Genomic DNA, 22377 nt, shown 5'->3' with positions numbered 1-22377 from the left:
AATACTATTTTTCACATAGCTAGCTAGGGCATGAAATGTTTCTTGTAAATGAGCAAGCATATTAATTCATTATAGGAAAATATAAACAGACGCAAACACATTTTTCCTATTTGTCACAGTCTCCCAATGATTAGACTATTTTATCCAGAGATCATAATTCAAAACGTACTAAGATTCTAGAGACATAAAATTAATTAGCATAATTAAGTTTGGGGTCTGCTTACCTATAATTAAAATTTACCATCCTGCCCTGGCTGATGTGGCTCAGTGGACTGAGTGCTGGTCTGCAAACCAAAAGGTTGCAGATTCTATTCCCACTCAGGGCACATGCCTGGGTTGTGGTTCAGGGAGAGCTTATAAGAGGCAACCAATTAATGGTTCTCTTCCTCTCTTTCTCCCTCCCTCCCCCTCTCTCTAAAAATAAATAAAATCTTCAAAAAATAAAATAAAACTTATTATCCTTCTGTCAATAAAAGAGGTCTTGAGGTACTCTTCAAGTAAAAAGTAAAACACTCTTCTGTGAAGGAGCAATTTCCCAATGACCAAAAAATTTTTCTATAGTTTATCTTTTAGAGGGAAACTACTAGTAGTCACAATTATAAAGATACACTATAAATGAAAACACTCAATAACTAAAAATGCTTTCATTTACTTTTCCACACTTCCAACTAAAACAGAAATTTAAGTTTAAGACTCATCAACGCCCTAACACATACCAAAACGTTAACAGATATAGCCGGGGGGTAAAATATGTGATTTCTTATTCTCTTTATGCATTTCTTTCATCTTCCGAATTTTCCCAGTGAATATTTATGACTTTTAAGATTTTATTTACTTATTTTTAGAGATAGAGGAAGGGAGGGAGAAAGAGAGGGAGAGAAAGATCCACGTGTGAAAGAAACATCAGTTGGTTACCTCTCACACACCCCCAACTGGGGACCTGGCCCACAACCCGGGCATGTGCCCTGACCGGAAATCGAACCTGCAACCTTTAGGTTTGCATCCAGTGCTCAATTCACTGAGCCACACCAGCCTGGGCCATTTATTGCTTTTATATTCAGGAAAATCTCATTTAAGAATAAATCAAGCATAATATAATAAAGGTTCGTTTAAAAGGGCTCTCCATGTTGTACAACTATTACTGATATGATACACCATTAAAGATAATGCCTCCACACCTTCTCCCTTCCAACACTAAAATGCTGCTGTTCTAGATAGTTACTCTTCTGCACCCTCATTTCTACATACATACGCGCTTTTGTTTTTCATAAAACATTGAAAGTTCTAATTCTAAGTAGTCTATTTTTAAAACCTACCTCTAAATTTCGTTATAGCAAAATTAGAAGAAAAAAAAAAGATGGTTTTACCCACTAAGTACAACTTCGTGAGGCCACCATCACTTTAGCTATGGGAAAGTCAAGGCCGAGTAAACTACACGTCCCGCCATGCATTGCTGCCTTGTTCAGAGTAGGTCTCTACGGAAACAGAAAAAAAAATATTCTACAAGTCCCACCTGTTACTCGGTTTCTAAACACCTCCTGCACTTTCAGCTCCAACAGCAAACAAAAACAAGAGCCTCGTGACCTCACGCGGGCTCGGGGCATCCAAAGGAGCAGGGGGCCCGAGGTCAGAAGGCTTGTCTGCTCTAGCCGGTAAATTCTACACAGCTCCTGCGCTCCCCTCTTCTTTCCGGGGCTGGGTGCACGCACCAGCCTTCTCCTCTGTGCATCCAATGGGGGCTCTTAAGCCGCACAAGGGAGAAGAAGCGGTTACTGGGCGAGCGCGGTTACTGGGCGAGCACAGCACACTTCCCCAGTCCGGGGCGGGGGCTACCACAGAGTGGGGTGAGAGCAACGTGACCCGGAGAGGCAGCTTCCGAACACCTAGAGGACTCGCTGCAATCGCAGGGAGAAGGCACAGCCCCGCGGCAACCCTCTTCCGCTGGGCGCCTCCATTCCCACAAGGATCACTACCCGACACTAACAGCCGCCTCTCGGCGCGATTTTGTGCCCCCCTCAGCCGGGTCGCTGGGCCAATGACCTCCCTTCCCCTGAGACCGGAGGTCGGCGAGGGAACAAAATCCTACCGGCCTTCCCTTTCGCTTCTTCCCCCTTACCGTCTTGGCGGCCTCCGCCCAGGTCCTGCCCTTCTTCCTACGGCCCTTTTCCCTCATGTCGGGTCTTGAACTGACTGGGAGGCTCCCGTGTCCGGGCTCCGGCCGCCCTCCTTGCCTGCTGTGCCTTGCGCTGTTTTTCCCGCGGTGCCGGGAAAGGTGGGAGAAAGGGGAAGTCAGGCCGGAGCAGCACCCAAGCAGAGGAAGTGGCGGGGGTGGTGCGCGGGGGAGGGGGCGTCTATGGGGCAGCCGGTCCTCCTGCTGCCGTTGCCACTGCTACCGCCGCTGCCATATTGGGTCCTTACTGTACAGGGAGCCGCTACGGTCATGTGATGGCTCCCGCGCGGCCGTCACTACTGTACGCAGTCGGCAGCGCGAACGAGCGCGCGCGCGCCCCCGCCCACCGCGCGCGGCTGCGAGGAGAGCGAGCCGGCGCTCCGCGGCGCCTCGCCACGCCCCCGCTCTTCCGCTCTCCGCCTCTCCTCTGGAGCATGCGCGGTAGGACTGTCCGACGCCAGGCCTGCTTGAGGCGTCTGGCTCTCACCCCGTCCCCGAAAACCTGCCTGCGGAAGCGGAACTTGATCCATCCCGGAAGGCTTATTGAACGGATTGTGACCGCGTGCAAGGCGCCGCCTTGGCTGTAGGAACTTGGAATAGAAAGCCTGTTCCCTCCAGGAGCGACCCTCCCAACTGTCACCTTCAGTAAACCTCGTACTTCCGTTCTTTCATTTGTCTACGTTTATCTTTACAAAGGTTCTCTTTATGAAGATTTGCAACAGTTCTCTTATACTTAATGGATGAAGCAATTTGAGATTGAGTGGTTTACCAAGCTCACAAGTCTAGGATGTAGAGCAACCGAAAATAAGATTGCCACCCAGATCCCTTTCCATCACCCTGGAATGCCTCTCAAACGTAGGTGACCTTTTGTTGAGGCCACCAATAACTACATTCACGCTTTCACATGTGAGTCGTCTCAACAGGGATACAAATGGTGTCTTTTTTTATCTTGGTGAGCTCAGTTCCGGCACAGGCCTTGTACATATCAGGCGCCCAGTAAATACTTGCTGAGTGATTCAGCTATGTCTGGTCAGAAACCATTATTTGTAATGTTCATAAAAGCCTTCCTAAATATCAGGAATATGGCATCTTCTGTTGTGTTATCCACACTTTGCAAAATAAAAAGAACGTGTGATAACGCCTACTGATCTCTCAAATCCACCTGCTTCAAGAAGCAGCTTCTAGTTTACTAAACTTACTATTGTATTCTGAAATAGGCCTGAAAGTTGGGTTGCTTCCTTGGAGGAAAGGCAGGTGAGAGCAAACTTGGAGTCTATGGATGAATTTCAGAAGTTCATGGACTCCCTAAAAATATGGGCAATATTTTGTGTGTGTTAATTGTTCATTTTTTGAGAAGAGGATTCAAAGTTTTCAATTTTTCAAAAGGGTTGTTACACAAAAAAAGTCTTAATAGGGACTTTTAGAGGCCACCTAGATACTATCTCTTGAAGCCATTGATACGGATATATTTTCACAAGTTCCCTTAGTAAGTCATAGCATTATCCATAATGATAAGGTATGTGCCATCTCTCACTAAAGCCTAAGTTTGTAGTCAGTTCGGGAAACTCCTCTCCATTCCCAGCTGTTGACTGGGACTTGCCATCCAGCCCAGTTCCCTGGACAGTCTACCTCATCTTACTTTCATACGGTGCTAGGCCAGCTACTCCCACTGTCTTCACAGTCATGCACTGTACAGTGATGTTTTCTTCATTGCCTGACCATATATATTACAGTGATTCCATAAGATTATAATGGAGCTGAAAATTTTCTATCACCTAGTGATATGTAGCTTTCAGAATGCCATAGCACAACACATTACTCAAGTGTTCATGGTGATGCTGGTGTAAACAAACCTGCACTGCCAGTCTAATACAAATGTAATTCTTACAATTATGTACAGTACATAATACTTGATAATGATAATAAAGGACTGTTACTGGTTTATGTATTTATTATACTATACTTTTTATCATTCAGAGAAGGAAAACTCTGACTCCAAAAAACCTCCGCTGCCTTGCGGCATACCTCTTCAGGGGAAAGGCTAAGGGAGTAAACCCCGACAGAAAATCCGGAGCCGGAGTCCCTAAGGCGGTTTGACGTTGTAGTCAACACCGGCAACTCCTGCGGCGCACCTGAAGCCAAGCTGTATTGACTCCGTCTTTCCCTTGGACCCTTCAGCTGCGAAGAGAGGGGGGGTCTGCTGCATGGGCAACAGCAGACCCTCCATATCACCCTGCCCAGGCTCTGTAGCTTCAGCTTCACTGGAGAGGACACTCCAGCGTCATCGCAAGATGTCGATTCAACACGGGAGGAGACAGATACCTTGTCACTCCCGAGTCGGACTGCACAACCATTCTCGGCGGTGCAGATAGACTCTTAAGAAGCTACACCATCGTCTCTCGAGACGGACGGCTGCCGACGACTTTTTATCATTAATTTAGTGTACTCTTTCTATTTATTAAAAAACAAAAATGTTTGTCCTGGCCAGTGTGGCTCAGCTGATTGGAATGTTGTCCAGTACACCAAAAGATTGGGGGTTCAAGTCCCTGTCAGGGCACACACCTAGGTTGTGGGTTTGATCCCCAGTTGGGGCACATGTGAGAGGCAACCTGTCAATATTTCCTCCCTCTCTCTCTCTCTCCCCCTTCCTCTTCCTCTCTCTCTAACATAAATAAACATACATTTTTTAGAAGTTTGCCATAAACAGTATGCCCTGTTACACTGGCAGCAGCCTCATACATCTCATGATTACTGTCTTTATTGCATCATTTTCTCTTGTGCCTGATTTAATCTCATGTAGTTTTTGTACGGTAACATGCTGTATAGGCTTACAGCCTAGGAACAATAGGCTATACACCCTAGCCTAGGTGTGTTGTAGACCGTGCCATCTAGATTAGTGTAAGTGAAATAAAATAAAAATAAAAAAATAAAATAAATTAAAAAAAAATAGATTAGTGTAAGTGAATCTATAATGTTCACTTAACGATGAAATCACCTAACTATGCATTTCTCAAAATGATTCCCTGACCTGAAGTGTCAAATGAGTATCACTACATTTCTGGAGCTCTATCCCCAGATTTTAGTTTCTTTTTTTTTTTTTTTTTTAAGAGACAGATTTTTCTTTTCTTTTTTTTTTTTTTAATCCTCAGCCAAGGAAATGATTGTTGATTTTAGAGAGAGGGGAGGGTAGGGAGAGACAGAAGGAGAGAAACATCAATGTGAGAAGGAAACATTGACTGGTTGCCTCTCACCTGCACCCCAACGGAGAACTGAATCCGCAACCGAGGCACGTGCCCTGACTGGGAATCAAACCACCACCTTTCAATTTACAGGACGATGCTCCAACCAACTCAGCCACACTGGACCAGGGCCCCAGTTTTAATTTCAAGGGTAGAGACTGTGGTTTTGCGGTTCCTAGTTTTTAAGCTTCCACAGATCTGGATAGTTTATTGTTATTAAGTTATAATTCCCTAGAGAGTATTTTTGTTCCAATGTTTATTAATTCAATCTGTTATGCCTATTTGCATTTCTTGCATCATTTCCCCTCTTGTTCTGAATTTCCCTAAATGACTCTACTCCCATCCTTTTCAAGCCCATCCTTCAAAGGATTCCAGATCTTTCTTCTTAAAATCCCACTTACCCCACTATTGTGACACCCTCCATAGTTCTTGATTAAGTCAAAATCTCTTAGCCCTACTTCTACTTTTGCCTCTTCATTTGATTAATAACACTGATCCATACATCATATAAAAATTAGTGGCCACCTGGTACAGTCTCTCCTTGCCTTTCTTCAGCTCCTAAGTTTACCCATATATTTGCTAACACTAACCTCCTTACCATGGGTAAATCTCCCTTGAGTACACTGTGTACCATACTATATACAAATATACAAAACCCCATCCTATCTCACCTTTTTTGAAACGTTGCTCCTTAAACTATCCCTATTTTTTCATTATTTTCTAATTCTGACTCCCTTCCACCCTCTCTTCAAACGTACTCAAAATCCTTCCAGTTTAAATAAAGAAGAGTCTTTACCCTACTGCCCTACCAAATTACTTTTCTCCTATGCTCATAAATACCTTGAAAGTGTAACCTATACTCACTGCCTCCACTTGCCCAGTGTCCACCCACTCTTCTGCCCTTCTAAGTGTAACAATACTTTCTTCTACATTGTTAAATAGCCACAGCACTAACTGAAGAAAAGAATCTCTGTTTGGATAGCAGAAGCAGGAGACAGTGAATCTAGCTGGCACTTCAGATAAGCTGCAGTGGCGGAGTCTGTATTTCATCCCACTCTTCTCTCTTTAGAAGCTCCCCTTGGAAAAAGAAGCCCACCAGAACCTGGAAGACCTGCTCCCAGCACTTATACAAGTAAGTGATGCCAGGGATACAGAAAGGGGACTGTAGAGGGCACTTCCGTTCACTTGCCATATCCCTCCTCAAGACTGAAGACTTCAATGCCCCAGCTGTTGGGAGTTTTCTCTGGAAGCTTCCTCAGCTGAAGAGAGCCATTTTGCCCAAGGTCACTTCTCAGGACAGCTGGCATCCAATGATTGGATGAGACAGGGTGTCAAAGGCCTGACCACCTCACTGCAACCCAGCACAACCCAGCTTAAGAGCTCCCATGGAACTGGCTGCAGCATTTGTCAAAACTACATCAGAGCCTAACTCCTCCCCCTGCCCAATTCCGCTGGCACTGCTTCCCCACAGGTGAGGATCCTAAGGGCACTAATAAACTGCCTGCACGCTAACCTCCAGCTCACTTCCTGGAGCCTCGCTCTGCGACAATGCTGGTGTACACATATAAAATTTCTGGAAGAATACAAAAGAAGTTATTAAAAGGAGTCTGAGAGGAGAGGGACTGGTGGTTGGGGCTTATGGGAAGAAGATTTTGTTTCTTTTTTAATGAGAAATATTAATTATGATTATTAGTAAGAGCTAACTAATGGTTTTTAAAAAGAGGGAATTATTTTAATACTTTTCCTCTCTTCCTAGATTTGCTCTGTTGCCACTTGGGAAACAATCTAAAATTTATTGACTTAAATTGTTTTTATCCCATGAGGAAAGGCACGTTATAGCACTCCTGCTAAAACATCACACTATAACCCAGAAATAAAATGAATATGGACAATTCACAAAAGGGGAAATTAATTAGGTAATAAACATTTAAAAACAATACCTACTTCATGAGTATCAGTGAAATCTAAATTAAAATCTAATTAACCAATAAAAGAATTTATTTAAGAATCCTGGTTTAAAATGTTTGTATAAAAAATAAAAAGTTTTTCCCTGGCTGGTATAGCTCAGTGGATTGAGTACTGGTCTGTGAACTGAAAGGTTGCTGGTTCAATTCCCAGTCAGGGCACATGCCTGGGTTGCAGGCCAGGTCCCCAGTTGGTGTGTGAGAGGCAACAGATCAATGTTTCTCTCTTTATCCCTCACTTTCCCTCTCTCTAAAAATAATTAAATAAAAAAAATTTTTAATTAACAAGTTTTACCAAGGCTAGTGGTAGGGGAAAAAGGGGAGTTATTATTTAATGTGTACAGGGTTTCACTTTGAGATGATGAAAAAGTCCCAGTATGAATGTACTTAATGCCACTAAGTTGTACTCTTAAAAATAGCATCTGCATCCTGGGCAGTGCGGCTTAGTTGGGCCTCATCCTGCAAACCAAAGGGTTGCAGTTTCGATTCCAGGTCAGGGCATAAGACTGGGTTGCAGGTTCAGTCCCAGATCAGGGCATGTACAATAGGCAACTGATTGATGTTTCTGTCTCACATTGAAGTTTCTCTCTGTCTCTTTCTCCTTCCCTTCCCCTCTCTCTAGAATCAATAAAAGAAGAAAAAAAATTTTAAAGCATCTGCTTTGGCCCCAGCTGTGTAGGTCTGTTGGTTAGAGCATTGTCTGGATACATCAAGGTTGTGGATTTGATCCCAGGTCAGGGCACATACAAGAATCAGCCAATTAATACATAAATAAGTAGGACAACAAAATAGATGTTTCTCTCCCTCTCTCTCCTTTCCTCTCTCTCTAAAATCAATAAATAAAAGAAGAAGAAAAATAACATCTGCTCTGATCTTTGTTATTTTCTTACTTCTACTAACCGTGAGCTTAGTTTGTTCTTCCTTTTCTAGTATTATTTTTTAAAGATTTTATTTATTTTTTTTTAGAGAGTGGGGAAGAAAGGGAGAAAGAGAGGGAGAGAAACATCGAAGTGAGAAAGGAACATCAATCGCTTGCCTCTTGCACGCACCCTAACTGGGGACCAGGCCTGCAACCCAGGCGTGTGCCCTAATCAGGAATCACATCAGGGAACTTTTGCTTTGAGGGATGATGCTCAATCAACTAATCCACACTGGTAAGGGCTCTAGTTCTTTACAGTATTACTTTTTTTTCTTTCTTTTTTTTTATTGTTGTTAGGGCTCTAGTTCTTTTAGGTGTAAAGTTGGGTTGGCTATTTGAGAGCTTTCTTTTTTCTTAAGGTAGGAGTTTATTGCTATAAACTTCTCTCTTAGAATTGCTTTGCTGTATCCCGTAAGTCTTGGTATGCTGTATTTCTATTTTCATTTATCTCAAGATATATTTTTATTTCTCATTGATTTCTTTAACCCATTAGTTTTTCAGAAGCATGTGGTTTAATCTCTGCGTATTTGTAAATTGTCCAATTTTCTTGTAATCAATTTCTATTTTTATATCATTGTGACTCAAAAAGATGCTTGGTAGGATTTCAACATTCTTAAATTTATTAAGGCTTGTTTTGTGGCCTAACATGTGAGCTATGCTGGAGAACGTTCCATGTGTGCTTGAGAAGAATGTGCATTCTGAAGCTGTTGGATGGAATGTTCTGTAAATGTCTATTATGTCTATTCAGCCTAATGTGTCAGTTAAGTCCAATGCTTCTTTATTGATTTTCTGCCTGGGTGATCTATCCATTGTTAAAAGTTGGATATTGAAGTCCCCTACTATTATTGTATTGCTGTTTACTTCTCCCTTCATATCTATTAATATTTGCTTCATATATTTAGGTACTTCTATGTTGAGTGCATAAATATTTACAAATGTTGTATTATCTTGATGAATTGATCCCTTTATCATTATATAATGACTTTCTTTGTCTCTTGTTACAGTCTTTGGCTTAAAGTCTATTTTGTGTGATGTAGGTATAGCTACACCTGCTTTCTTTTGGTTTCCATTTGCATGGAATATCTTTTTCCATCCCTCCACTTTCAGTCTATGTGTGCCCTTAAAGCTAAAGTGAGTCTCTTTTAGGCAGCATCTGGTTTTGTTTGTTTGTTTGTTTTTATCCATTCAGCCACGCAATATATCTGTTGATTAGAGAAGGGAAAAAAACATTTTTTAAGTTACTTCTGTTCCTATATTAAAAAGATACTCAAGTACTCTTTATATTCCTGTGCTATGTTTCAGTTTTGGCCTAGATTAGGTAAATAATGCAGGTAGTAATTAGAATGCATTACTGTTAAATAAATACCCCAGTTTAATTAAATGGATTAACTGAGTGTATTTTAACAATGAGCCAAATACTGAGGACTAGAAAGGAATGCAAGACTACAAAGCAATAAGAACATGTTCATTATTATATTTACAGTGCCCAGAATAGCATTTTGTAAGAGGAAGTGCTCAATACATTTTTATTGAATGAGTAAATAGATAAATGAATGAATGAATAAGACACAATTCCTACTCCCAATTAGCTTATATTCAAGTGAGAAACACCTATTAATAAAAAAAAAGTAAATACCATGTAATCATAAATGTGCAGGCAAGATCCTCAAGTGACATAGAGGAAAGGTGATAAACCCTATGGGAATTAGGGCTGGGCAGCATGTCTGGCAAGGTTCCAAACTGGGACCTTTTAGATTAAGGTTTAGAATGACAGCCAGTGAAGAGAGTGGTCGAGGCAGGGAGAATAAGTGAAATTAGAAGCAGGAGACCAGTTAGAAGAGCTTTGCAGTACTGCAGGGGTTATTATGTCCTCAGGTTCTAGTTCAGGGCTCCTAACCTGGAGTCCAGGGAAGGGTTCCTTTGCTTAGACAAAATTACGTTTTTATTTTAACTAACTTTTAACTGATTGGTCACCTATGACTTGGTCACTATCAGAAATCACAGATATTTTTATATTATAGTTAAGATGTCTGGAAATAGTCTTACATTTATCACAACTTCACAATTTCAAAATTTAGACCTGCCACTAGATCTTGTTATTTAATGCATTAATAATGAAGCACATATATGGTTATATCACAAATTTGTTTTTTAAAGTAAGTTGATCACTGTATGTCAATATGAATGTCTTTGTAATCTTATGTATTTTATTTACACATTGAAAGAGATTCTGAGAAGGGGTCCATAGCCTTCAACAAACTGCCAAAGGAATTCATAGCAAAAAAAGAAGAAAAAAACACACAAAACAAGGGGTAGGGTGGTTAAGAACCCTCCTCCAGACTGAGATGCAGGTGAAATCCTGGTATCATCACACAGCATATGACTTCAGACAAATTTTTAAAAATATATTTCTTGGCCACAGTTTTCTCATGTGAAAAATGGGTGTGATGTTGATAGTATTTATTTGTAAGTTTGTTGTAAAAATAAAATAAATACACATAAAGAATTTAAAATAATGTCAGGTATACAACAAACATTCAATAAACAATAATATTATATATAACCTGTCTAGACCTTGGTTTCTGAAGCAAAACCAACAAATGATTTCTTAGACCCAGCATTCCTTGAAAATCTAGCCTATTTGTGAAGATTTTCCTAAATGCTAATTAAGGCAGCAGCCAAAGAGACTTCCTTTTCTCTCCTTCCTCTTTTGAGGATCAATGAAGTGTCAACACAAGATTCTCATTTTCGGCAAAAAGTTAACAAGGCAACTTCCTGAGAATTAAGGTTGTTGTATAAACACAGATTTAGAATTGATAGACCCCGCCCCCCTTGGAAGATATCCTATTCCAGGTTTTCTAAAGCATGAATCTGTATGCTGTTGACAGGCATGAACTAGCTCACTTCATGATCATGAAGGGAAAACTAGAGCCGATTTAAACTGGACTGGACTGCAGGTGGTCAGAGACTCAGAGATATAGGAAGCAGGAAGGAAGGCAGAGGAATTGGAGGCCAGCCAGGAGCAAGCTGGGAATAGCCAGGCTGTGTGCTCCTTAGTTACCACCGGCTTTGTCCGGCCAGATGTCCTCAGCATCTCCTTGGTTTTCTGCCTGAGGAACTGGAATATTTATTCTGAAGTTGTCTTAAATGCTATCCACATTTACAAATACTCTTCAAAGGCCAAATACATTTTTAAATGTTCATCCTAGCAAGAGATTTTTTACATAGATGGGGATACATTCTGGACCTAAAATGATTTAAGTTCAAGTCCCAACTTTGTTATTTACTACCTGGATGAACTGAAGTAATTTATTTAGATTATCTAATCTTCAGTTTCCTCACCTGCCAAAAATCAGGAAAATTTACCCCATGACATTGAGCCTATTATGTGATGGCTCAGATTTGGGTGTTGAGAATACAGAAATAAACCAGATAGATAAGGCCCTGCTGTCACGGAGCTTTAGTCAAGTGGAGGTAGTAGAGAAATAAATAAAACAATATCAGATGTTGTTAAACACTTGAAAGACAATAAAACAAGTTCAGTGCAAGAGTGACTGAGTGGGAGCATCTTTAGATTACAAGGAGAGCCTCTCTGAGAATTTGACATTTGAGCTCAAACAAAAGACAAAATAGACAAGAAGGAACTAGCCCCAGGAAAATTGGGGTGTGGAGCATTCTGATTAGAGGGAATGGGAATTTCAGAGGCCCTAAGGCCAAAGAAAGAGTTTGGTAGGCCAGTGAAATATAAATAAAGAATGGAGTGAAGTGGAGAGGGCTCTAGGAAGTTTTGGGAGAGGTGGGCAGGACTACGGGAGTGAAGGGGGACCTGGGAGAGTTGAGGAAAGCACAGAATGTGTGAAATACTTGTTTGGGGGAATGGGGAGAGAACAGACTGGGGAAGTGTAGTAGGGTTGCTTGGCAGCATTGAGAGACTTCTTTTGAGATGTGTGGTCATGAATTTAAACTAGAACTGGTTGGCATAGTGGATATTGTTCGGAGGATTAAATAAAATGAATGGCAATTTTTGATACATGATAGGCAACCAAAAAAATTAAATAGCTATCATAAAAGGTAGAAAAAAAGATGAGGAAAACTAAAAAACTCTCATTTATTTTTGTCTCATTTGTCTGAATACACTATGTATTCTGATCTTTGGTTTAAGACTAAAATCTTCTAAACTGAGTCTTTTTTGCATCTGGATATTTGAAATCTGAGTGTTTCTGCATGCTGAATACAAAATGCCATGGTTTTTGCTCTCGTGATCTTAATAAACTGGAAGTAAATTTATTTGGTCAGTCCCTTGTAGAGCCACTTCCTTATATTTCAAATACAGGAACATAGCTTGGTATATATGCAAAATCTGCTTCTCTTTATATTTTGAGTGTTCAGACAAAAGAAATATTTCTCCTGGCAATCTTCCAAGATGTTTTCAAATGTTAACTCACAACCCTTGGTACCTGAGAACACCTCTGCAGCCTAGGATGTCACATCTATTACCACTTTAAATATAATCTCCCTGCAATGCTGAAATGGAGATAATCACACCTGAGATTTCCTGTAATTTTATCTCACCAATGAAATCTTTTTTTGACAAACCCCTTTGTTCAGACTTCTTAAGGTTTAGAAGTCCTACTACAGAAAAAGCCCTGACGCTGATATGGGATATAGCAGAAATGCTGAATGAACTAAATTTGCACAGGACAGGATCTGGAGTTGGTGGGGAGCTCAGGGGCAGTGGCTAGGAGACAGGTAGGTGCTGAGAGGGAAGAATGACAATACCGTTGATAGGAAGCTGATGAGAAGCCCAGCAAGGAATGATAAGTGAGCTCCCCTGCGAGGAGGCCGGGAGCAATGGAGAGGAAGCTGAGAGCAAGCAGAATGTGGGATTCTAGGCACGCGGTCTGACAGCAGGCTGTGGGAACTCCAGCTCTTATACAGTCAGAGAAGTTGAAAAGAACATGGTCTTTGAGAGCTTCACTTCAGCGTTCTGCAAAATTTTCCCTTAGGTGGTGGTATCTTCCAGAAGCACCATCTACTCCAGTGCTCTTGGTTCCTCAAAGAAACCTCCTATGCACCTTCCACCCCCATTCCACATGTGTTTACAAGTTGGGCAAAAAGGTTCTGAGGTTGCAGCAAATGTGGCTGGTTTCCGACATATCCGCTCAGCACTCAGTGTTCCTATATATGCTGACAGCTCCTTCCTGCAAGCATCTGGGACTCTCTGCCTGAGAGTTTTCCTGCTTGACTCATGAGCAGGGCAGACCAGAAAAGCCAAGATCTTAATACCCCTAGAAGCAACTGTCAAACAAGGATTGACTGGAGTTGGTGTACAAATACATATTTCAGTAACTTATTGCTGTGTAACAAACTACCCGCAAACCAGCGGCTTAAGGCAACCATGATTTGTTATTTCTCATGATTCTGTGGGTGGGCTGGGTGGTTCCTCTTCTGATTTTGCGTGCAGAACTGTATTCAACTGCAGAGTTAACTGGGCTGAAGGGTCCAAGCTGGCATCACTTACATGGCTTGCAATTTACCTTGGCTGCTGGCTTGGAGCACTTTGGAATTCTTCCACATTGGCCTTCTTTCCCTTCCTGGGCTAGAACAGCTTCCTTGCTCCGTGGACATAGCATAGCATACCAAGAGGCCAAAGGCAGAAGCTGCAAGGTGCCTCAAGGCCTAGTTTCTGAAGCTGGCACAATACACTTTTGCCATTTTTATTAGTCAAAGCAAGTCACAAGATCATCCTGGATTCATGGAGCAATGGCTATAGACCATAGTACTGCTAGGAACAAAATAGATAAGTAGACAATAAAAGTGTTGTGTAACTTCTTTACTAAAAAAAAAAAAAAAAAAAAGATCAAGAATAAGTGAGACACACAAACAGACTCTAAGGTGAGCCCCCTGACCCTGTGAGTCACACTCATAATTCTCTCTCCTTGAGAACCCATGCCTTTCCTCTCACCAATAGGTTATATCATTTAAAAAACACCATCTCTGCCCTGACTGGTGTGGCTCAGAGGGTTAGGCATCGTCCCACAAACTGAAACCTTGCCAGGTCAGGTCACTTGCCTGGGTTGCAGGCCAGGTCCCCAGTTGGGTGCTAGTGGGAGGCAACTGATCGATGTTTCTCTCCCTCTTTCTCCTTCCCTTCCCCTCTCTCTGAAAGTAAATAAATAAAATCTTAAAAAAATAAAATAAAACAGCCCTGGCTGGTGTGGCAGAGTAGACTGAGTGCTGGCTCACAAACCAAAAGGTTGCTGGTTCGATTCCCAGTCAACAGTCAGGGCACAAGCTGGGTTACTGATTAGGTCCTCTGTTGGGGGTGTGCAAGAGGCAACTGATCGATATATCTCTTACACATTGATATTTCTCTCCCTCTTTTTCTCCCTCCCTTCCCCTCTCTCTAAAAGTAAATAAATAAAAGCTTTATAAATAAATAAATAAATAACTCCATCTTAGTCAACTGAACTGAGAGATCACCTGCTGGCCTTGAAGAAGCAAGCTGCTAAAAGATAAACTGCCCGTAAGAGAGAAGACGATGTGCCAAGAGCAGTCAGACCCTTTGTCCTCCAACTGCAAGGAACTGAATTTGACCTGCAACCATGTCAACTTGGAAGAGTACTCCAAACTCCAGAAGGCGCTCCATCCAGAAAGGAGTTCCAGAAAGGAACATAGCCCATCTGACACCTTGATTACAACCCGTGAAACTTCAAAGTGGAGGATCCAGCTAAGCCATGCCTGAACTTCTGACTCATGGAAAATGTAAGAAAATGAAATAGATTTTGTTTTAAGCTGTTAAGTTTGTTATAATCTGTTATACAGCAATATATAACCAATATGAGTGAGTAGAAAGCTGAGGTCAGCCACTAGGCTGGAAAATTATAGCCCCTCACCCAGAGTTCAGACCAGTCTTCATACCTAGAGCCCATCAACTGAAAGAGATGCCGAGTCCCCTTGAGGAAGGACCCTAACATGCTGCTGTAAGTATACACAGTAGTGACTCCCTTAGTCCTTTCACAAAATGATTTATGGTCACTTACTAGAATAATTGAACAATGAGAGAAAGAGTGTCCAGATTTTTTCAAGATCTCTGAGTTGACAGTGATACCAGATGACTCAAAACACCAGCCTGGCTCCCTATTGGAAGATCCACTGGATTGGAGCACTAGGTTCTCAGGTGAGGTCTCAGTAACCTCAAGGAAGGAGGCCTGATACTCCTCAGAGATGGAGGCAAACAACCAAAACCAGAGGAAAGGCTGACTGAGGGTGAGGAGGACCCAGAATGAGTGGCAGAAGAGAGATGACAAATGTCATTACAGGTGGGAATGAGTAATCCGTAACAGGACTGAGGCTGGTTCTACTAACTCAGCTCAATTAGTTTTTATTTTAGATATTGTCGCTGGCTACCACCTGGAAGAATGTGACAAAATGGACTTTATGTGGGATACAAGGAGATTGCAGTGGAACAAAGTGTGTTGGCACCCTGCACCTATTGCTTTGGCACAGACCTGTCCTCCCCTTGATGACTTTTTCCTGCCAACACCTGCAACTCTGTGCCTGCTGGCTTTCTCTGGCCCTCGGTGCACATTCAGCCCACACTTGGGGCTAACTAAGATTGCCAGGGTGTTAATGTACTCAGCTCTCAAGCAGCGACTGAAAGGAGTTTTTGCTTCTCTGGGGACGTTCTGAAACAGGGTCTGCACAGTCTCCCAGGTGTCCCCTGGGGTCTGAGCCATGTGCTCATTAACTCCTCTGCCTGACCTCTCTTCCGTGTTTCTTTCCTCATTCCCTGAAACTGAAATTTTAGGAAGCATTTTATTCTGGGAGTTAAGAAGTTTGAATTCAAGCCTCCATAGCTATAAGATCTGGGGGGAAATAAAAAGAATATTGCCTGCTAATGTAGTGGTCCCTCATGAGAACTGGATGAGAAAAGGAAAATAAAGTATTTCATTAACTTCAAAATATCACATGAATTTAAGATATTACTAACATTAAATTATTAATAATTGTAATTGATAAACACATAACTATTTCCTCCCCTGTAAATGTCAATACCAAAAAAATACCCTCTAATAGTGATATTTGTAGTCTCTGCACTGTGTAAGGAAGTGGTTTTAAAAGAAAGAGTGTATGAGTATTCTGAGGCCCTTCAAATTAGTCAAAAGAAGGTCGTCTATTCTACATATAAAATAGTTCAGTCCTGCCCTGACTGATATGGCTCAGTGGGATGGGTGTCCTCCCTGCAGAAGGAAGGGTCACTGCTTTAATTCCTGGTCAGGGCACATGCCTAGGTTGAGGGTTCAGTCCCTGTTTGGGGCACGTGAGAGGCAACTGATTGCTGTTTCTCTCACACATTGATATTTTTCAATTTCCCATTGAAACTTCTGTTGCAGAGAAGCTGTGGTTATGGTACACTGTAGGCCCAGGGGTCAGGGACAAGGAACCTCTCCGGTCCTGCTATGCTTCATTGAGGTTCTCTGAGGAGCTTCCCCTCACTTACAGACTGTGTCAAAATCTTCCCTGCGCAGAATCTTCCCTTGGGATGCTGCTTGCCTGCCTGAGCTCGGTCCTTGTAAAAAAAAAAAAAAAAAAAGGCAGACCCTGAGGAGGCTGACCTTTCTGCCCCTCTATGAGCCCAGGAGCTGGAGCTTCCGCAGAGCCCTTACCAGGTATGTCTCATCTTTCAGGTTGGCCTTGAGCAGGATTCCCTGGAAATATGCCTGCAAGGGAACTGCTGTGCATTCGTAGCCATGGCAAAGGCAACTCTTGTCGCCCTTGCTTCAAACAGTGCCTTTGGGAAGCAGGGCTCAGTTTAAGAAAAACATCAGTGACTCAGCTTTTCCCTCTAGCTTGTGTCCATTAGTGGTATAGTGATCACATCTACTGACACATTAAAGAAAGCAAGAAAAAAACACCACCCTGGCTGGTGTGGCTCAGTGGATTGAGTGCCAGCCTGTAAACCAAAGGGTTGCCAGTTCGATCCCAGTCAGGGCACATGCCTGGGTTGTGGGCCAGGTCTCCAGTTGGAGATGCGCAAGAGGCAGCCACACATTGATGTTTCTCTCCCTCTTTTTTCTCCATCCCTCCCCCTCTTTCTAAAAATAAATAAATAAAATCTTAAAAAAAAAAGAAAACAACGTAAATATTTGTTGAATGTTTATGATAATGGTATCTATTGTGCTTGGCAGTGTTTCTCAACTTATTATAAAAAATTTCAAATACAGAAATATTTTTAAAATAGTACAATGATCTCTCACTTATCCATCACCCAGTTTCTTTTTCTTTCTTTTTTTTGACTATGAATATATTTCTTTACTAGGCCTCTCATAAGGATAACACATTAGCATTGTCCTTCTGATGTGATAGATAATACATCTGACCCACATCACGACAGGAAAAAGGGGTCAGGGCTCTCAGAGCCGGTACCAAGTGTCCGCTGAAGAAATCTCTATTCACCAAAGAGAGATGTTTCCTTGGACTCCATCATCTCTGTTGTAGCTTCCAGGTCTCCGTGACTTGCCCAGAATCTTTCATTTCAGCAACAGGTGACCCTATTTTCTCTTGTCATTCAGATTCCTTAAAGACCCAGGTCAACTGCCCCAAGTCTCACTAGCCCAGGCCGCTTTGGAACTTAGCAGCACACATCTCTTTGGGGTGCTGCTGTCCTGCCACCCTCAGCACACAGCTGCGAGTTGGGGGTGGAGGGAGACGGACGTAACATCATCTTACCAAAAGCAACAGTAGGGGTACCTTAGCAAATGACACCTGGGCACACCACTAAAAACCTCACAGAATACATGCTTCCTCCCCAAATGATACACAAATCCCTGGAGAGCCAAGGAAACCCCTTCATCATCTAAACATGCATGGAATGATTCTGCAGGCCAGGCAAGAGGCAGATCACGTGGGTGGTGCTGACTTCACGCCACCCTGCACACAGAAGGGAGTCAGGGCCTGAGAGCTGGAACCAGATCTCCATCCTGGCTCTTCCCTGCCTCTGAACGGTGTCACCACTCGGCTTCCACCTGTTTGGGGCCTTAGTTCATTTTTCAAAAGGGAGGAAAGCTGGCAGAGAGAAGATAGAAAGGGAGCTGGAGGGCAAAGGTGGGGTGGGGATGGGGTGACAACCTATAAGACAAAACAAAAAGAACATAAAACTGTAAAAACTAGATTTACTAGAACAATATTTTATCACAACGGCAGGTAGCTGGAAACACTACCTGCTAACACAGACAATATAATACACAACCCCCAGGGGGCGGAGTCAGCGGGAGAGTGTGGCAGAAGCTGCCGATTTGCACTAAGAGCCTTTCAAAGGACTGCTGAATGGACTGGATCCACTGCTCCGGCTGTGAGTCTTCTTCGATGGTGACAGGACAGGTGATGACAGGCCTGGAGGCCCCACAGGCCCGCCGCAGGGCCTGCTCGGAGCGCACGAACACGTAGGGCACATTCTCGGCCTCACACCGCAGCGGGAGGTGCAGGGTGATCTCCGAGGGCTCTGCGCCTGCAGCCATCGCGTGAACGCAGGTGCCTCTGTTGAGGGTTCTGGCGGCCTCGTTGACTCCTTTCCGAAGCTGACTGTGGTTACAGGACTGCTGAACGAGGCCTCATAGTTTTTCGGTGAGGTGGGCATCTAAGAGAGGGGTAGGCCTTCGGATTTACATCAGCCTCGGTCACAGCCGAGGTCCCGTGGTCCCCCCTCTCCTCAGGAAGCGCCGACCACTTCAGAGAAGGTGCGCTCTGCTCTGCCGCAAAGTCGCGCGGAGGCCATCATCCAGTGTCAACACACCCTTTCCCACACATGTTTAAATTTATGTATTTATGTTTAGAGAGCGGGGAAGGGAGGGAGACAGGAGGGAAAGAAACAACAATGTGAGAGAGAAACATCGATGAATCGGTTGCCTCTTCTAGGTGCCCCCACCAGGGACACAATCCGCGACCCACAACCCAGACGTGTGCCTGGCCCAGCAATCGCACCGGTGACCTTTCGCTTTGTGAGACAATGCCCAACCAACTGAGCCACACCAGCCAGCACCCCATATTATTTTGAAGCAGATTCCAGATATTACTTCGTCAGAAAGTAATATTTTAATACGTAGCTCCAAAAGGTAAGGGCTCTTCTACAATACAACCACAAATCATTAGCAAACCTTAAAAATTAACAATAATCCTTGATATCAAATAGCCAGCCAGTATGCAAATTTCTCTAAATGTGTGTGTGTGTATATATATGTTTGTTTTTTAACTAATTCAATCACTTCTCTTTACCATTTTTAAACCCTTCTCTGCCCTTTTTCATCTCTGTGCTCCACATTTGTTGCCTTCTCTACCTAGATTGCCCTTTTCTGCCTAGGGAGCAAGACCCAATCTTCCAGGTCTGTTCAAATCCCACCTCCTCCAGCAGTCTTTCCCTTGTAAAACTCAGAAGCCAGCCACTAGCACAGCGCGAACATTCTGCTCTGTGCTCGCGCGCCTGTCTCTCCCCTAGACTGAAGATGCGAATTTTATTCTCCTAGTCTTTGTAACTCTGCTACCTAGCATGCTGCCTGGCTCACAGCATTTGCTTCAAGCCAGCATATTATTTCTAGGGAAGGGTTCCCAAGGCCTTTCTATTGTTCTTGGTGTTGATCTAACCTTTTCTAAAGTTCAATGTCTTTTGCAATGGTGGAGTTTTTTTCTCCCTGATCTGGGCTGGAGGTTGACCTGTGTTTTTAATCTGAAAGCTTTCAGAAACCACTGGATTCAGGATTTTTGGGTTTTTTTGTTTGTTTGTAAGATTCCAGGATTGATATATAATAATCCCCCCTTATCTGCAGGGGATACATTCCAAGACCCCAGGGGATGCCTGAAAGTGAGGACAGTGCCAAACCCCATATACACTATGTTTTTTCCTGTACATAAATACATTTCACTCAAAGGAAGCTGCTTGGTATATCCAAATTGTCAGCATCACTACTCTTGCGCTTTGGGGGCATTATTAAGCCAAATAAGGGTTGCCTGAAAACAAGCCCTGTGATATGGTGACAGTCAATCAGATAACCCAGATAGTTACTAAGTGACTAACAGAGATGCTATACTGGACAGAAAGATGATTCACATCTCAGGTGTGACGGCATGAGATTCCATCACGCTCTTTAGAATGGCATGTAATTTAAAACTTATGAATTGTTTATTTCTAGAACTTCCATTTAATACTTTCGGACCGTGGTTGACTGTGGGTAACTGAAACCACGGAAAGCAAAGCCGTGGATAAGGGGAAACGACTGTAAAGCAGAAAGACTGAGGGAAGAGAAAACCACCTTGCTGATCAGCAGCCTGCTCTAGGATTGATGTAGTCACAGCTGTACAGAATCTGAAAGAAAAGAATATTATCCTTGCCCTCTAATTGCATACAATCTAAAACCTCCTGGTTCTTTGAGAAGGCCCTTGCAACACTCACAGTTTCCAAACTATAATTAATCACAGTTTGAACCATAGTTTTCAAGTGTTTCTTTAGCCTCAGGACTCCTTGAGGTTTATCTAGCCTGCAACATGTTGCTCATATATCAGCTCTTGAGGAAAGTTGGCGAGCAGATCACTGGAGCCCAGTTCTATTGCCCTCTCTGCTGTTTCCCATGTGGCTCCTGAGAGACAGAACCCAGGGCAGCAGATCAACCTATCAACATTCAATCACTATTTATTGAGTGCCTACTATGTATTTGGTCTTCAGAGCATTATGCTGAACACAACAGATGGATTTCTATTTACTTGGATTTCCATTCTATGGGGGGGGGGGGGACGAGGGAGAGAAGCAATAGTCATTGCAAGCCAATGGTTCTCAAACTTTCGTTTTCATCAGAATCACCTGGAGGGTTTGTTAAACTACATATCTCTGTGTGTCTTCCCCCGACCCTCACTCCCTCTCCCACCAATGTCTGATTCAGTAGGCCTAGAGGAGGATCTGAGAATATACAGTTCTAAATACATTTCCAGGTGATGCTAAAACTGCTGGTCCCAGGACCACACTGAGAACTACTAATGGCATAAATAAATCAAATACCTTCAGGTAATAGCAAGTGCTATGCTTTTAGACAATAAAAAAGGGTAATAAAGTAGAAATTACCTGGGTGAGCAGCCACTTAATTTTTAAATTTATTATTACTCTTTAAAATCTTCACTTGATGCCCCGGCTGGTGTGGTTCAGTGGGTTGAGTGTTGGACATGAACCAAAAGGTCACTGGTTCAATTCTAGGTTGGGGCATGTGCCTGGGTTGAGGGCCAGGTCCTCAGCTGGGGTGTGCTGGAGGTAACTGATTGATTCACACATTGATGTTTCTCTCCTTCTCTTTCTCCCTCACTTCCCTCTCTCTAAAAAATAAATAAACTTTTTAAAAAATCCTCAACTGAGGATACGGTCACTGATTTTAGAGGGAGAGAAAGGGAGGGAGAGAGAGAGAGAGAAAAACATTAATGTGAGAGAGAAACATCTAGCAGTTGCCTCCGGTACACACCTGGACTGGGGATCGAACCTGCAATTTTTGGTCTATGGGATGACACTCCAACCAACTGAGTCAGTCAGCCAGGCGTAGCAGCGACTTTAGAATGAGTAGCCTGGGAAAGCCTAACGGAGAAGGTGAGATTTGACTTGAGACATGAATGATCAAAAAGAGTGAGTCATCTAAATATCTGGGGGAAGGGCATTCCAAGAAAATGACTTAGCAAGTGCAAAGGTCTTGACCAGGGAACAAGTATAGCATATTAAGGAACAAAATAAGACATTAAAAGTGCCAGTGTAGCTGAAGAGTGTTTTGAAGTGGAAAGAGCGATACAAGATTGTCATAGAATCAGACAGCAATCAGATCAGGTAGGACCCTGTAGGCCATTTTTTTAAAGTTCAGTTTCTAAAATACACTGTAAAGCCTTTGGAGGGCTTTAAGCAAGGGACTCATGCAATCTTATTTTAATACATTTTAAATATAATTTCTTTGCTATGAAATATACCTTTGGCTATTGTGTGGAGTACGTACCTTGAAGGGAGGAGGGGAGGTGAAAGAAAAGGTAGAAGCTGAGAGTACAGTGAGGAAGTTCTTGCAGCATCAT

The 22377-nt window shown here is 42.8% G+C and overlaps 1 protein-coding gene and 1 pseudogene across 1 annotated transcript in view; both read right to left on the bottom strand.

The window, feature by feature from the left end:
- Nucleotides 1-2351, bottom strand: part of ASXL2 (ASXL transcriptional regulator 2) — a 119447-nt gene extending 117096 nt beyond the window's left edge. Inside the window, exon 1 of the mRNA XM_090281076.1 lies at nucleotides 2117-2351. Within this exon, the coding sequence (XP_090137202.1) occupies nucleotides 2117-2173 (57 nt within the window). The 5' untranslated portion in view covers nucleotides 2174-2351. The remainder of the gene's footprint in view (nucleotides 1-2116) is intronic.
- A 16167-nt stretch (nucleotides 2352-18518) lies between these two features.
- On the bottom strand, nucleotides 18519-22377 carry LOC150005772 (NHP2-like protein 1 pseudogene; annotated as a pseudogene).

This window comes from Furipterus horrens, unplaced genomic scaffold (assembly GCF_987537825.1).
Source record: "Furipterus horrens unplaced genomic scaffold, mFurHor1.1.pri manual_scaffold_6, whole genome shotgun sequence".
Lineage (NCBI taxonomy): Eukaryota > Metazoa > Chordata > Mammalia > Chiroptera > Furipteridae > Furipterus > Furipterus horrens.
This window is presented reverse-complemented; position numbering and strand designations above follow the sequence as displayed.